This window comes from Panthera onca, chromosome D4, assembly GCF_046562875.1.
Source record: "Panthera onca isolate mPanOnc1 chromosome D4, mPanOnc1 haplotype 2, whole genome shotgun sequence".
NCBI classification, from domain to species: Eukaryota; Metazoa; Chordata; class Mammalia; order Carnivora; family Felidae; genus Panthera; species Panthera onca.
The window spans coordinates 61,075,584-61,093,156 of NC_138351.1; the positions used below are offsets into that span (position 1 = coordinate 61,075,584).

General features: G+C 39.6%; 1 protein-coding gene and 1 long non-coding RNA gene across 3 annotated transcripts in view; one reads left to right on the forward strand and one right to left on the reverse strand.

Annotated features, from left to right (window-relative positions):
- Nucleotides 1-17,573, forward strand: part of LOC132663176 (uncharacterized) — a 40,701-nt gene that overhangs the window by 1,932 nt on the left and 21,196 nt on the right. The window lies entirely within an intron of this gene.
- HEMGN (hemogen) lies at nucleotides 3,244-15,920 on the reverse strand. 2 transcript variants are annotated; one of them, XM_060609224.3, is made up of 5 exons: nucleotides 15,808-15,920; nucleotides 13,258-13,384; nucleotides 11,422-11,515; nucleotides 5,921-7,134; nucleotides 3,244-3,396 (listed from the first exon to the last, which is right to left on the reverse strand). In XM_060609224.3, exons 2-5 carry the CDS (start codon nucleotides 13,334-13,336, stop codon nucleotides 3,290-3,292), a joined length of 1,494 nt encoding a protein of 497 aa, XP_060465207.2. In that variant the 5' UTR covers nucleotides 13,337-13,384; nucleotides 15,808-15,920; the 3' UTR covers nucleotides 3,244-3,289. The 2 variants fall into 2 exon arrangements, with proteins under 2 accessions (XP_060465207.2, XP_060465208.2); XM_060609225.2 differs by lacking the exons at nucleotides 13,258-13,384; nucleotides 15,808-15,920 and having other exon boundaries at nucleotides 5,921-7,130; nucleotides 11,417-11,502.

Sequence of the window (17,573 nt, forward strand, 5' to 3'; positions counted from 1 at the left end):
TTCAGCTCAGGTCATGATCTCATGGTTCGTGAGTTCAAGCCCCTCATTGGGCTCTGTGCTGACAGCTTGGAGCCTGGAGCCTGCTTCAGATTCTGTGATTCCCTCTATCTCTGCCCCTCCCCCGCTTGTACTCTGTCTCTGTCTCTCTCAAAAATAAGTAAAAATGTTAAAAAATTTAAAAAAAAAAACACTAAATGCTTCTAATACAGGTGGTCATGAGCCTACAGTTACAGAACACTTCCCCTTGCAATGGTTCTTAATCTTTCACTTGGATGAAGGATCCCTGAAAAACAATTAAAGCTTTGGGACTTCTCATGAGATCATTTTAGATTTAGTAGCATGTGTTTCATGGATTTTTAAGAACGACCATTGTACCTACCATGAGAGGAGGGTAGTACAAAGTGGGCTTAGATGGTTGCAAAACTTTTGATTCTGTGACCTCAACGTTTTAAGCCAAGAAGAAAACTGGAAAATGTTTAGATGCACACTGGTGTTTGAATAAGAATAGTGAGAAAGCAGAGATTGTGTGTATACAGGGAGTGGGGTGAGAGGGCAAGCAGAAAGGGTCCTAAAAGGTAAAAAGAGAAGATCCCTCTCCTTCTAACATTCTATATTCTTCATTCCATCTACTTTGTCATCTGTTTCACCTTTATGCCCCTGTGCATGGCACGTATGCAAATCTCTTATGGTTCCTCTTTAATGCAACACTATTAGAACATGAAACTTCCATCTACCCTTTTCTGACTAATGTTGACCCACTCTGGCAGATGAAATTGAGACCAGATTTTCTAAGATTAGACCCAGCATGAAAAGTACTAAGGAAGTTAGATGTTACTTTAGGTGAGTACCCAGCCTCTCTGAGGTTATTCCCTCATCTATAAAACTGGAATGATAATCACTGCCCTGCCAATTTCATACACTCCTGAGCAAATCAGTGTATATCAAAGTATAAATTCTGAAGTGCCATCCAGATATAAAGGACTATTATATGGTTATTCTGCCCTCAATATGTCACTTGAGTAATATAATGGAGTATGAGTAATCATTGTATGATGCATACACCCCAAGAGGAAAAAAATGTAATGTTTGTGGGGGAATGTGTGCAAACAGGAAGGAAAGAGCATTGTACCCTCCCCATACACTAGTGGTCCTCAACTGTAGCTGCACAAGGTTCACCTGGAGAGCTTTTTAAATATTCTAAATGCAATGTCATATCGGAGATTGGATCCTGAAGCCAAAAAAGGACATTAGCACAAAAACTAATGAAATCCAAATAATGGTAATGTCACCTGTCTTAATTTCTTAAGTTTTGATAAATGGACCATGGTTATAGAACATGTTAACATTAGGATAAACTGGGTGAGAGGTATACAGAAACTTCTGTACTGTCTTTACAAATTTTCTTTAATTTCTAAAATTATTCCTCAAAGAATATTTGAAACAACAACAAAAAAAAATAAACTAAAAAATTAACATACCTATGCCTGGATGTCGTCCTAGGCAGGTAAATCAGAATCCCTGGGGAGGCACAGCTGTAATTTTTATTTTTTATTTTATTTTATTTTTTTAAATTTTTTTTGTAACGTTTATTTATTTTTGAGACAGAGAGAGATAGAGCATGAACGGGGGAGGGTCAGAGAGAGAGAGGGAGACACAGAATCTGAAACAGGCTCCAGGCTCTGAGCAGTCAGCACAGAGCCCGACGCGGGGCTCGGACTCACATACCGCGAGATCGTGACCTGAGCCGAAGTCGGACACTTAACCGACTGAGCCACCCAGGCGCCCCTGTAATTTTTAAATCTACCTCAGTGGTTCTAATATATCCTGAGTGTTAAGAACCTCTGTTCTACACTACGAATGCTTGAGGGACTGGGATTCTGTCTTGTTCTTCACTGTATAGCCTAGAACCTAGCACAGTGCCTATGTGCCTATAGAGCTTATGCAATTGCGCCCTTGCTAAACTAAACCTTTACTCACAGAAATCTCCTTTACTTTAGTCTTCTACAGAGGGAAAACTGCAAACAACCCCCCCCCCCAACCAAATCCCAGGGAGTTTTTCAGACATCTTCCCACCTGGAAGAGTTCCTATTCCTGCCCCCAGTCTCTTGTCATTTTCAGCTAATCGTGACCATTATCACCAGATAGGTATTCTTAAAATACTGAAACTGCCACTCCATTGTTCAAAAGTCTTACTTAGTTCCCCATTACCTTACGTAATCTTTGGTATGGAAAATTCTGTTCACACTAATAATATGAGATTTTTAGCCTATTAGCCTGCTATTCCACATGGACCCTGCATTAACTGTAGTTTACAAGTAGTTCTCTTGAATATGTCTCGAATTCACCCTTCTCTGTGTCACATACAATAATGCTGTGATCCTCACCTACAATACAAATCTTTTTCATCTTTTCATCTTTTGGAGATTTAATCTTTTCAGGTCACTCCAGCAAAAAAAAAAAAGGGGGGGGAGGGGAGTGTTTCCTCTATTCTATGTACTATTCAAATGACACTAGCCTTTCTTACTTTCTTTTGTAATTATATTCTGTTTTATTCCCCCGTAAAACTAGATTAAACCCCTGCTGGGTAAGGACTATATGCTATAGGTCTTCTAACCCTCACAGTGCTTACCACAATGCTGTCCACACGGTGAAGCATGTGATAATGATTTAATGTACTTTTTGCACAAATGCAATATTTAAAAAGGAAAAATAGAAAATCAAAATTCAAATACTTAAGTAAACTACATTTATTACTCATTACCTCAAAATACCTTTGAAGGAGTCCCAGAAGGATAAATTGTTAAAATTAACTTAAAAAGCCAACTAAAGCCTGAATAAAATGTTGATGCTATTGTTACATTGATAATTGAACAAAGTTTACAAGAAAACTATTACTCCCCAAATTTTAAATGAACAGACAATATACTCTCTCTACTTTTGAGAATTAACCAAGGAAAAAAATAAATTAAAAAAATCAACCAAAGAAAGGTTTGTTCTTGAGGGTAAAAATCAGTTATTCAGCACCCCCCCTTTCCCGTTTCTGTCTCTCCCCACCGCTATCCTTATTCCAAAATACATATACACACACACACACACACGCACAAACTAGCAGGATATCATCTACGTGGTAGAGCCTCAAAAAACACCTTAGTTCACTCTTTCAGCTGTAGTCTATATGTGGGAAAAAAACCACTTAAAATATTAATGAGTATTGTAGAGATACAATATTTTGAGAATCACACGTATACTAAGATGTGTATTTTGTTGGACAACTGATGGTTGAGCATCGTTAAAACAAAACATAACTATAGACGTCATTTTCTGGATGAATCTCTTGAGGAACATTTGGAATTGCTGGTATCTCTGGTTCCTCTGCTTTGGGTTTTTCTCTCATTTCTGTAAAATAAAATATGAAAATAGGTTAAATAAATGGTCAACTGGGACAATTGACTAGATTAAAAAACTCTACCTCACACCTTGCACAAAAGCAAATTTCAGATGAATTAAAGATTTAAATATTAAAATACCATAAATGTTGTATAAACAAAATTTTCTTATAATCTTAGGATTAGAAAGGCCTTTCTAAGCAGGAAACAGATCAGAAACCAGAAAGGAGAAGAATGACAAGTTTGAATTACCAAAAATTAAAATTAAAATCTTGCCATGTAGGTGACAAAAACCACTATAAATAAATTTAAACCATAGACAACTGGAAATATATTTACAACTTATATGTAGGTAAAGTCTTAACTATTACATAGAGATTTTCTAAGTCAATACAAAAAGATCAAATTTAAAATGGAACAGGAATTCAAACGGGCAATTCTCAAAAGAAAAAATTCAGGAGCGCCTGAGTGACCTGGTCAGTTGAGCATTCAACTCTTGATTACAGCTCAGGTCATGACCTCGCAGTTCATGAGATATTGCCCTGTGTCAGGCTCTGCGCTGACAGCATGGAGCCTGCTTGCAATTCTATCTCTCCCTCTCTCTCGGCTCCTCCCTGGCTCACATGTGCATGCTCTCTCTCAAAACAAATAAATACACATTAAAAAAATAATTTTAAAAAGAAAAAAATCAAATTTATAACAGTCATGAAATTCAAATTCATAATAATACTAATGCCTAGAAGCAGTCATTATCAGAAAAGTGGAAATTAAAACAATTAGGTTGTTTGGTTTTTTTAAAACCTAACACATAGGAAAAGATTTTTTAAATGTAATCGTGCAGTATTGGGGGAAAAGCACTTACATAAACTCTTGGTTTGTGTGGACTGCTAAAACATTTTGGGAGGCTCATTTGACAGAATGTATCCAAACATTAAATGTGGTCACCCTGTGGCCCAGCATTTCAATTTCTAGGGATTTATCCAATGGATATAATCAGACACACTTAAGCTCCCAGTGCCTCAGTTTCCTTATCTATAAAATGGGGATAATATTATTTTTCTGGTAAGCTTTTTAACATTGAATAAAATAATTCACACAAAAGATTTTTGTGTGGCACATAGAAAGTGCCAAATAAATGTTAGTTCCAATGATGTTCACTGAACATTGTTATAATAGTAAAACTCGGCAGTAACCTAAACGTTCATCATTTCAGAGACTGGTTGGATAAATTATTGTACATATAACACAATACCATACAATTGTTACAAAAGATGTCATTAAGATGGCCGTGATATATATTGCATGTGAAAAAATGCAGCTTACACAGAATAGAATGTATTATACTATGTCATTTGTTAAAACAAGGGAAAACAACCTCCAGGATGGGGATCAGAGATAGGAGATGGGATCATGGGGGATTTACTCTATATTCACTTACATATTGCTTTAATTTATCATAATGAACATTTATGATTCATTACTATGAGCCTTTTCTAATCAGTAAAAAGGTATATACTTCCATTTGTTTGGCCAGACAAAACCCCAAACAAGAAAAGCATGAATTAATTGCCCACATTAACCTTGGCAGGAATGAAACTGCTCGAACCGAGCCCTGTGTGGATAAGAAGTGCTTCTCCAACAGGGGCTCCCATCAGCCCAGACAGTGCTTCACGTGGCTGCTTTTTACTCTAATGTTTTCACCCTTGAAAACCTGCACCCGTTGGAACCCAACTAACCCCCTGTCTCTGTTGTAGTTATCTTTTAGGAAAGAGCTTATTTGTTTATAAGCTACCAGAAGGATTTCTTGAGAAAAGGATATGGTCTGCTAGACTCAGGCCACTTCATATACCGTCTATGGTTTTGTACAAAGAGAACCAAGGTTCTCAGTTATATCCCTGAGGCAAAGGCCAAATTGAAGAAAGGTCACATTACTTTAAAAGTGTCATGCTTAGGAGAATGCTTTTCAGGAACAAATACTGAGATAGAAAGGGTTTTTGGCAAACCTGATAAATCCTACAAAAACAAGTTCCCTTTGTAACAGGATCATATCTTGTACCTTTATAACCCCATTGGCACCTTGTACCATGACTTTACTTCCTTTAGTTTGCTGGGACATTTTAATTCTCAAGAAAAACTTTATTCATCAAACTTTCTTGTTAATTTAAACTTAATCGTTCTTTAAAATATTTTGCACATAATTCATCCTATATTGGGTTTATTTCATTTCACTGGCTAAAGTTTCCCAGAATGGATACTCTGTCAAGTACCTGGTATACACACTTATATTGCCAATTATTTTAATTCTTTGTAAATGTGCCAAACAGGCCCTGGTTGAATAAAAAACATTTTTTACTTGAAACCAGCTAATGACATGAATGATACCCTTGTGATAACAGGGGATATCCTAAATTGTGAAAGAAGGCTATAAATCATCACTCTGAGGGATATGGATACCTATGTAGGTGCTCTAATTATAAATGGGGAATCCTATTAAGTGGCAGTTTCAGTGACTTGTCCCAACAAACCATCCCTACCTTGAGGAAAAGTATAAACATCCTTAGCATCCTCCTGGTGTGCTTTAGGATCCTGGCCTTGGGGCCCATCTGTTTCTTGGTACGGCTCTGGAAAGCATTCTTGAGACACATCCTTATTTTTATATGTGTTGGTGGAGAGGTCCTCAGGCCCAGGTGTTTCTTGGTATATTTCAGGCGAATAGTCTTCAGACCCACCTGTTTCTTGGTATATTTCAGGCGAAGAGTCTTCAGACTCAGGTGTTTCTTGGTATATTTCAGGTGGATATTCCCCAGCAGCAGGCATTTCTTGGATTGTCTTATGAGAGGGTGCTTTAGACACAGCAATTTCTTTATATGTTTCATGAGAGAAGTGTTCGGGTTCAACTGTTTCTTGGTGTGTTTTTGTAGAAAGGTCTTTAGGCACAGCTATTTCTTCTGTTTTAGGCAAGAAGCTTTCAATCTCAGCAATTCCTTGATCTGGTTCAGAATTGTATTCCTCAGGTTCATCTCTTTTCTGGTATGTTTCATGAGCATAGCCTTTAGGCACATCTGGTTTGGTGAATGCTTCGGAAGAGCATCCTTCCAGGTTAGCTATGTCTTCAGTTTTAGAAGGAAGGACTTTGACTACAGCTGTTTCTTGGCACAGTTTAGGAGCGAGATCTTCAGGTTCAGCCATTCTGAAAGGATGGCCTTGAAGTACAGCTACTTCTTGGCACAAGTTAGGAGAGAGGTCTTCAGGTTTAGTCATATCAGGGCACATTCTGGAAGAATGGTTTTGAAGTATGGCTGTTTCTTGGCACATTTTAGAAGAGAGGGCTTCAGGTTCAGCCATATCAGGGCACATTTTGGAAGGATGGCCTTGAAGTACAGCTGTTTCTTGGCTTATTTTAGGAGAGAGGACTTCAGGATCAGCCATATCTTGGCATGTTTCAGAAGAGTGGTTTTGTATTGCTGTTTCTTGTATCTCAGAAGAATTGGCCTGATGTATAATGCCTTCTTGATCCATTGCAAAAATTTGTTTCTCAGGCACAACTTTTTTGGGAGAGGCTACCAGATAGAGCCCTTCAGTTATAGTCCTAGGTGGTTCAAGTTCTTTCTCCATAGGTGCTAATGCTTTCTCCCTCATGTCCTTTTTAAATTGTGACTGAGGCTCCACCTTCAGGTCTGTGTTTTGTTGTCTCTTTCTGCCTCTTTTATTTCCTTTTCCCATCCTTGGCCTCTTGCATTTTTTCTCTCTGTGAAAGATCAGAATTAGTGTCAGCAATGGGCCTACAGGATTCAAATAAATGCTTAGTAATAACAGCCGCTGGTCTTCCGGCTGCCTTGTTGCATGACCATGAAAAAAATCACTTAATCTCTCTAGGCCTCAACCTCCTTGTTTGTAAAATGAAGGAGCCAGTGCTAGTTGTCAGGAGAGGAGATGTCCCGCAGGGACTTTTTGTCTCTTGACGCCTTGCTCACAAGGAACCTTCTTGGTGAGTGCAGAGAGTATGTGTGTTTGAGAGCATATACTTAAAGATTGGTTATGGAGAACATATAATTGATGTTATAAATTAATAGATTGGCACTCTGGTTTATACAGTGGTCTGTCTGGGTTTAGCATGTGTGAGTTAGTCCCACTATGCCCTGGGTAAACTGATACAATTGCATTTCTGGATCTGCAATCCAGGCACAGCTCCTTGTCTGCACAGCCTGCAGACGGAAGATGTATATCTAATTGCTTATCTAATTCAGTGTCTTGTGTAGAGAATGCTAAAGAGCAGCAATACATGTCAAATGAGACGTTCTGTGAGCTGGGTCAAAAGCTTCAAAAACATCTCTTGAGGTAAAGAAGCCTGGTGGAAAGGTACGAGTGTCCATTTTATACCTGCTCCAAATGAATAGCTAGATTAAGGATCCAAAAGATAAAAGGATATGCATGGAAATTTCGGCCAATGACAACTCGTTAGGTACTGCAACTATAACCAAATACAGATGGCTAATACAGATGGGCTGGTGGTGGGGAGGAAAAGGTACTAAAAATAAACATTTCATCCTTCTTCTAAACCTATTGAAATTCTGTTCCATGCTACCTGCTCCACAGAGCCTCCTCTTGCCAACCACGGGACTGAAATGCTCTCCTTGCTCAGGATTTATTGTGAGGGCCATGCTTTTAGGTGAGGAACATGAGCTGCCTCATACCGTTGTTACTTGTGGAGAAATATTCTTGTAGTAAATATTCTTATTTCTGTTAGCAAACGAGATAAAACCCGTGCTTTTCTATCTTCGCAGTGCTCGTAAGTCCTTGCGCACTTAAATGTATACCCTATTCTGCCTTTATGTTTGAACTTTCCAAAATTAAAATTTTTTAAAGACTGCCTCCCTAAAACCAGTTTGAAATCAATATTAAAAAGGTAAACATGTAATAAGACAGTCAAAAATTAATATTAGAAATAATATACAAGAAAATGTTATGTAAAAATGATGGAAAGGCACCTCACCATTTTAAAGTATAATTCCAACTAACAAAGGTAACAGGATAAATTATAAAGTCCTAATTGTCAGATTTTTAAAAGATGGTATATGTGACTTTTTCAGGAAACACTTATTTTATTCTAATATTGAATACTAAATAACTTGTCACATAGATCACTGTATGAGGGAATCTGAGTAATGTTCCATGTTCTTCCTGGTAGTTTTTCAAAAGATGCATATATATCTATGTGGTCTAAAATTTAATCTGAACTCTGTCACTAATCAGCTATGTGATCATGGGTAAGTCACTCAAACTCTCTATGCCTTGGTTTCTTCACAGGCAAAATGGGGTAAATGGTATCTGTCCAACCTCATGCGGTCGTTGTAAGAATCGCATACAATAACTTAGAGGAATGAGTTATTCAAATATAAATTAGTATTCGTATTAATATAGGAAACACTTATAGTGCTTCCTATGTGCCAGGCACTGTTTTAAGTAATTTGCTTATTCTGTTATCTCATATAATCTTCACCTCAATTTATGAGGTAGATACTATTATTATCTCCACTTTGCAGATGACAAAACAGACGCACGTTCTTGTCCAAAGTCAAATGGCTAGAAGTGAGGGAGCCACGCTTCAAATGTAGTAGTCGTTCTGGCTTTAACAGCCAAGGCTCTTAACCATTACACTCTGCTGCTTCTCTCTGGAACCACTTAGGTTTCGCTGTGTGGTATGTTGTGTAAGAATAGCCCTCAGCTCAGTCGGTTAAGCGTCCGACTTCAGCTCAGGTCATGATCTCGCGGTCCGTGAGTTTGAGCCCCACGTTGGGCTCTGTGCTGCCAGCTCGGAGCCTGGAGCCTGGAGCCTGCTTTGGATTCTGTGTCTCCCTCTCTCTCTGCCCCTCCCCCACTCACGCCCTGTCTCTCTCTGTCTCTCAAAAATAAATAAATGTTAAAAAAAAAAAAAAAAGAAAAGAGAGAGAATAGCCCTCAGTAGCACAGAGATATGTCCTAAGAGCATGGCCGGCCAGCTGCCAAGAGGCTCACCAAGGTGTCCTCTACTTCAGTGACTTTTTCAGCCTTGCTCCCGCCACCCAGCAAGCCCAGAAATCCAATTGGATCAGCACACTGAGACCAACTCCATTTATCTGGGATAGAACTCATCAACCAGCTGAAAATAGCTGATATATAAACCTAAAAACCAATTTTTAAGTGAACAGTGAGAAATGCAAAGTCACCCAGCAGAGGATGCTTGCACTCACAGATGAATGCACTCTTTCTCTGTAGCAGGTATTTGAGAAGCCAAATAATGATCAGAAGGTTGCCCGGAGAGTATGGAATTAGGGAATATAAGGATATTCTTCAACAGAGTCACTTGCCACAGGACTCGAGTACAGAAGTTTCTGCTGTAACACAATATATGCATTCCTGAAAAACCTCACTTTCAGCAAAATCCTACACTAAAAGTGCAGTGCTTATGGGGGAAAATAGAGTTAAAGCAAACAACTCAAATCTTGTGCAACTTTCTAACACTAACAAAAACAATAATTGGTACTGGGGGAGATATCTTGAGTAGTCCAGATAGGCAGCTTACTATGAGAAGGCTGCCTGGGGGATAGCAAAAATACGCAAAAGCAACAGTTTAAACGCAGGCTTTCAGCTGCTGAGATCCTGTAAATGCTGGTGGTGCTCTGAGCCAGCTGCCATTGGGTTGGGCCCAGGAGGAAGTGCAGCCTACTCATGGAGAGCTATGGGGAGCTGGTGGTGTCCTCTGGGGAGGGAGCCCTGGATGTGGGCTGAAAGGGGCCCTGCTTATGCAGCAGCCAAGCTGAAGGCTTTTCCCTTTCCTGCTGAAGGTTTTAACTGTATTCCTTTTTGATTAGGAAAAATCATGGACCAATACAGCTTCTACATTACAGTGACATCATTCTCCTATTTACCAATCATATGTGAGTTGATTGGTGCTATAGAAACATGTGTTATAGCAGAACAGAAGATTCTCAGTCCCCAGGGGAGATTGGTGCCCTTTCTTAAGAAAAGTGCTAAAACATCTATATTGTATGTTTTTTTAATGTATATCTATTTTATCTTTGCCACCAAAAGAAACATTTTTCGCAACAATGAAGAAATGCAAATATAACTCCTACTAATCTAATAATAATATAATAATTATTATTGTTATAATAAAAGAGTGCTTAGATCAGTGGTTCTCAACTGGGGGCAATTTTGCCCCTTAGTCCCCCACACCAAGAGACATTTGACAATGTCTGGAGATATTTTTGGTTGCCACAATGCAGGTGGGAGGCGTGCTACTGGTCTCTAGATGCCAGAGATGCTGCTAAACATCTACAATGCACACAACAGCCTCCCACATAAAGAATTATCCTATCCACAACATCAATAGTACCCAGGTTGAGAAACCCAGGCTTAGACAAGCTCCTTGGGCTCTCCTTTTCTATCTCCAAGCACCTCCTCTGTTTTCATAGTCATATTTTAAACGGATGCAGTTAGATGCTGTCTCACTTATAATCGTGGTCTTGTACTCTCTCCCTAAGATTATATACAAGTGACTTTGCTTGGAGATTTAAAAACTCCTAAACTCTCCTGTCACTTATTTACATAAAGTGTTTTGGTTTGCTCCATGGAGGGTTAATCGTACTCATTCAATTAGTATTTTACTAATAGAAAGCTTGGAAAACTAGCCAGGAGCTCTCCTCAAAGGTATCTCCTGCTCCCGACAAGATGCTTCTATGTTTATATTACCAGAGTAGTAGAAAGAACACCAGGCCTCTCTACAATGGAATTCAACTGCCTGGTGCTTTAATTTAAAAAGAACAGGGATAAAATTCCATTCCCACCACTTCACTAGCTGTGTGATTCTAGGCAAGAGATTGAACCTTTTGGAGATTTGGCTTCTTTTTTTTTTCTTTTTGTATAATAGGAATACCAGCTCCTGATTCATGGAATTGTTGGATAAAATATAGTGTGTAAAAGCACTCAGCACTACTTGACCCATAGCATATACTTGACAAATAGCCATTCCTCTTCCCCTGCAATGATACCATACCCAAATTGCCATTGTGAAGTTTGCTTCTCTTGTGCTTCCTCTTTTCTTTTCCTGAGTTGTTCTCTGTTTCTCAGATTCCAAGTTCCAATGATTTCTGTAGGATCAAGATGGAAGTTATAGGAGATAGTGATAAATTGTGGCATTTATCAGCAAGTGTCCTATGGCAAGGTGGAGACCCCCACCCCCACCCCATCCTGGGTGTCTGTTCTTCTCCTTGCTTTTGAAGGACAAGGACCACATTTTATTCATCCTTATGCCTCCAAAGAATGCCTAGGAGCAAATGCTCAGTAAGCATTTTTAAATGAAAGGGTCAGTTTTTATACATATGTGTTCTGTCAACCCATTAGTTTCTTCAAAATAATTTTACATATTGCACAAACATAAAAAAATCAGCCGTGTTCTGCCATCCTTAACATTATAACCTGTTTTCATTTTATTTCTCATATCTAGTCTCCATATTATACAAAGTTGTAATGATAGCATACCATAATTTTATCATTTATTAACCTAACATCATGTCAGAAATATTTTCTATGGTATAGTCCTCATAATTATAACTCTAATCAAGTTGATGTATTCCCACTTGTCCAGTCATTCCACATGTATTGGTTGTTGCCAATTTTATGGGCTGTTGGGTTTTTTTTGTCACAGTAGCTCAAACTATAATAAATATTCATGCATACAGTTTTTTTCCTTTTGAGTTTTTTCCTTAGGATGATGTCTGTCCAAGCTCTTTGGGAAGTTATTATCAAAAGAAAGGTTCTGTTGCCATCTGAGTTTGTGAAAAGTTAATGGGTCCTCTTAGAGCCTGTAAAGTGATGACAAACTTGCATGGAGGGCCCCAAAAGGCAGAGCATGCTCCTTGGGCCACAGCAGCTTTTGTTCTTAAGACAGAAGTTCTTAATGATAAATTTGGATTTGGGGGATATTATATGTCTATTTTTATCGATGTCTAGTTAATTTACCATTTCCTTCAATTATGAATGTAGGTGACAAACCACAGAAATTTTTGTGCAGTAAGTGACTTTGTCACCAAAAGAAATCACAGATTTTTTCCACATCACATTACAGTTGTTGCAGACACCTAAAAACACAATTTATTTGAGATGATATATTTGATTTGATGCAATGCTGTTAGATTCACCATTACTATAATCTTGTTATGTAATGTGTCTATAAATAAGCATATATATTACTGTATCACAGTTTTTCATTTTAATAGCTATATCTTACAATTGCTTCCTTTGGAATTTTATCCATTAATTTTATATATTTTAAATATTTATTATAAAAAGGTATCTATAGGTTCCTCAGAGTGCCAAAGGGATCCATGGCACAAAAAAAATTAACTGTCTCGAGACCTAGGGTTCTGCAAAACATTTTGAGAAATGCTGCTTTAGGATAGACCCAAAACTAAGATTAGGAAGTCAAGAGAATAAGCACTGTTAAAGATCTGACAATAGGTAGACCAGATCTCTTTCCAAAAAATTATACCAAATTTACCCTACCATAGAAGTATAGGGGTATAATGGTTGTTTTACCTCAACCGTTCAGTACCGGGTATTTTAACATTATCTTTCACTTAAATATATTATCAAGAATTTATTATGTCCTTGTGTTTCTCTGCTTATTAGAATCTTAATGTATTAGAAGTCACCTCAGAAGGTTATACAGCCCCAATCCTTCCCATCTAAGGTTATATGAACATACTCAATTATGTGCTTTTTGGGGGCCAGATCCATAAAAATTAGGAAAATAATCACAGCCCAGTTCTTCCCAACTGTCACTAAGACATCTTAGTGGCCAGTAGAGACCTCTTAAGATCTCTTTCATTACCTGGAACATGGTTCTCTTCTTGATGAGGACCAGGTGTCTGATGGAGCGTCGAGCGAGATTGGTCCTTTCCCAAATCCATCTTGCTGTTAACTCTTCCTGCTATGTGGTCTGACTTCCACAAACAGCCTTTTTAAAAATATCAAAGCAACTAACAGTTAAACACACACACATGCACACACGAGTTTGTCACTTTACTTCCCGCCTAAAAGTTTTATCTGGTTGGACCACAGCTGCTGACTACTTCTACTATCTTTATCACACTGCACAGGTGTGAGTAGGGGGCATGGTTGGTCCCACTATCTTCATCCTGTAGTATAGTTGCTAGTTATACAGGGAGCCCCACGGCCACAGCCTGGCATCGTGCAGCCTCCGGTACAGCAGTCATTTATTTCTGTCTGCCAAGAAGTGCCTCAGTCTGATGGTCCTTTTTCCAGATGGAAATGGCATAGTGTAGAAAGTGCCCTAGCTGTAAGACCTAACCAGTCCATGTCCTAGAATAAGTCACCTCCCCATTCTGTGGCTCTTTCCTCATTTGCAAAGTGGGTAAATAATTCCTGACTTGCCCACCTTACAGAGTTCTTGTGAAAAAGTGAAAATCATGAATGTGAAAATGATGAAGCTATGAAATTAACCTTACGTTATTTTCCTGCATGTGGCACTATTACCTTAATCTGTTGTAAAATAAATTTCACATGTGTATATGCTGTGAAATTTAGATAATAGACCCAAGGAACCAAATTAGGAATTCAAAGCAAATCTGAACCCTTTTCTGCTCACCTGATCATTCACAAGTGCCTCAAGATGACTAGTGAAATCCACTGTTACTCATCCAGGGAAGGGCAAAAAGAATTTCTTAATGAAAATATGACCATGTTATGTCACAGAAATTAAGTTGAAACCAAAGGAATTACCCCATCCCCAGTTGGTTACCCCATTTGAGAAGGTAAGGAAGCACAGAGGACTATGGCTGTTCAAGTAGGGAAGGACCACTGAACACACCCTGCTATGAGCAGCCTTTCTGAGAGATGCAGGAGCAGCAGTATTCTAGAGTCATAGATTGGATTGAAGAGAGTTTGAATTCCAAAGTTGCTTAGTTCGGCAAGTTAGATAGTCTAGGGGCCACTTTACCAATCTACAACATGGGGACAGTATTGGTATCTATCTTGTGGTGTTATTGGGGTGATTAAATCAAATGGTCTGTATAAAACATTTTATATATGCCTGGAATATTGACCTTGCTTAACAAGTATTAGCTGCTTTTATTAATAATAAAATACAGTAACCAGATTTTGGTAAACCAAGTCATAGTTTTAAATGTGCTAAAGAGGGGCGCCTGGGTGGCTCAGTCGGTTAAGCGTCCGACTTCGGCTCAGGTCACGATCTCGCGGTATGTGAGTTTGAGCCCCGCATCGGGCTCTGTGCTGACTGCTCAGAGCCTGGAGCCTGTTTCAGATTCTGTGTCTCCCTCTCTCTGACCCTCCCCCGTTCATGCTCTGTCTCTCTCTGTCTCAAAAATAAATAAATGTTAAAAAAAATTTTTTTAAAAAATAAATGTGCTAAAGAAACTCAGGAAATCTGAAAAGAATCCTTTATAAAGAGAAAAACTTTAAAAAGTGAATATGTGCCCCCTACTTCTCTAGACTCTTAAGGCATTAGAAGTGAAAGGGCCCTCGGGGCACCTGTGGCTTAGTTGGTTGAGTATCCAACTTCAGCTCAGGTCAGGATCTCACGATTCGTGAGTTCAAGCCCGGCGTCAGGCTCTGTGCTGACAGCTCAGAACCTGAAGCCTGCTTTGGATTCTGTGTCTCCCTCTCCCTGCCCCTGCCTTGCTCACCCTGTCTCTCTCTCTCTCTCTCTCTCTCTCTCTCTCTCTCTCTCTCTCAAAAATAAATAAAGATTTAAAAAATTTTAAAAATTTAAAAAATTTATCCTCACTCAGGGCTTATTACATTCAGTTCAATGATTCAGCAAACCTTAGGGAACGCCTCGTATTGTGCACATGTTGAGCAACAATGTCAGGATGCAAAGACTGACAGATGTAGTTCCTGGATTCTGTACACCGTACACTTGAGGTATATATATCCACATCTTGATTGCAAAGAGCTAATAGACTGTCTACCCTGTTGCAACCTTCCTAAGTTGATTTCACCCCTGCCTGTTCCCTGTATCTGGGAGCAGAGTGTGGAGGGACTATAAGAGGGTGGGGACTTGAGTTAACAGTAAATAGAGCCAATTTTGGGTGGAGGAGGCCAGTGGAAAGACTTCAAAGCAAAGTAGATTGGAAGCCAGGCAAGGTGTCTTTGATGTGATAAGCAGGCCAGAGCAGGAACTTGTTTGGGACACAGAAGTAGCCACATAGTAAGTTCACAAGCCATAGTTCATTGTCCCTTCTCCCTATGGAAAACTCTGGAGTCATTACCAGAATGTGAGATATTAGCCATTAAATTAAAGGGTGGATATTTTTAAACAAATGCTGCCTTGTTCTAGAGTTATTTGCATATATACACAAAACCTCTTTCTAAGCCACAAACTCTTAGGGGGTAGTTACCTCTCCTGATTCACCTTTCCATCCCCACAGTTTAATCCAGTGGGAGGCTGCCACAGTGGTTCCCCATAAATGTCCACACTCTTGTATGCAGGGCAGGAAGCCTGTGAAGGCACTTTATACACTCAGAGGACTTGACGTGGCTGTGACTTAATAATAGTAATCCCATCATCTGTTCTGGAACTCTGCCTACTGTCATTCACTGGCACCATCCTATGTACTGGAGATATGGCAGCTAAAAGACAAAAGTTCCTGCCCTTACAGAGCCTACAGTCTAGTGGGGAGAGAGAACCACTAAGCAAATTTAAAATATGTACATATGTAATATATCAGATGGTGATAAGTGTTTTGGAGAAAACTGAGCAGGGAACAGCAGGCTGAGGAATGAGGGGGAAAGTTGATGCTGGTTGCTATTGAAATAGGGTGAAGGGCGCTTAGGTGGCTCAGTCAGTTAAGCATCTGACTCTTGATTTTGGCTCAGGTCATGATCTCATGGTTCGGTTCATGAGTCCCAGCCCCGTGTCGGGCTCTGTGCTGACAGTGAGGAGCCTGCTCAGGATTCGCTCTTTCCCTCTCTCTCTCTCTGCCTCTCCCTGCCCTGCCCTCTCTCTCTCAAATAAATAAACTTTAAAGTAACTAACTAACTAAATAGGGTGATTAGGGAAGGCTTAACAGAAAGGGTGACAGTTGAACAGAATTGACAGAGGTGAGGGGCCAGCCAGGCTGATAGCTGGGAGGGCATTCTAGGCAAAGGGACACCAGCAAATGGTCGGTGGTGGTAGGAAGTAGGTTCAGAGAGGTAAGTTTGTTGCACCATGTAGGGATTTCTACTCTGATTGAGATGGATAGTCATGGGATGGTTTTGAAGAGAAGAGTGATATGATCTGATTTATATTTTTTAAGGATTATTCTGACTACTGTGTGGAGAATAGACTCTTAGCAGCAGGAAAGGAGGTGGAAGCAGGGAGACCAGTTAAAAGGGTCTTGCAGTCATCCCAGTGAGTGGTGATGAAGCCTTGCACTGTGATGGGAGTGGTGAAGAAGTGATCAGATTCTAGAGTAGCTTCTAAATTGGAGGTGGAGTGAGAGACAGTCAAAGACTAAGAGTTTTGGTCTGAGCAGCTGGAAGATGGAGTTACCACGAATATATGTGGAAGGCTGGGAGGAGCAAGCTTGAAGAAGATGATTGGAGTTTAGGAAGGAGCAGCCAGAGAAGCAGAGGAAAACCGGAAAAGTAAAGTATCCCAGAAGCCACAGGGAAAAAAACATTTCAAGAAGAAGGGGGTGATCAATTGTGGTGAATTTTGCTAACGAGTAGAATAGAAGAAGGGTTGAGGGTTGTCTCTTTCCTAACAGTTCAATTCAGTTAATTACGGACTGTGGAGCCCAGAGAGGTTGTTACTTGGTCAAGGTCATACAGGCAGGACCAGCTACCTAATTTGCAGGGCCCAGTGCACAATGAAGATGCACAGCTCCTCTTTCAAAAATTAAGAAGGTCAAGTCAGCTACAGCAGAAAATTAAACTCCACACAGGGCCCTATTTCACAAGTGTTTCACCGGATCCTTGCGGCAGACATAAAACAGATCTTCATGTTTCAGATCAAGACACTGGTGCTAAGTATCGAGTGATTTAAGGTCACAGAGCTAGACTGGCAGTGTAAGTGTGGAACTTGGGCCTTCAGCCTCCTGGTCCAGCCTTCTTCCCACAAGATCAAACCAGGTATTGAGGGAGAGAATTGCTTTCCTGCCTCCTAACTCTAGAGCAAGTTTA

Coding starts and splice junctions, on each gene's coding strand:
- HEMGN (XM_060609224.3), bottom strand. CDS start 13,336: ATGGATTTGGGAAAGGACCAATCTCGCTCGACGCTCCATCAGACACCT. Junction 11,516..13,257: donor AGAAGAGAACCATGTTCCAG/GTAATGAAAGAG, acceptor TTGATCCTACAG/AAATCATTGGAACTTGGAAT. Junction 3,397..5,920: donor TGTTTATACTTTTCCTCAAG/GTAGGGATGGTT, acceptor TTTATTTTACAG/AAATGAGAGAAAAACCCAAA.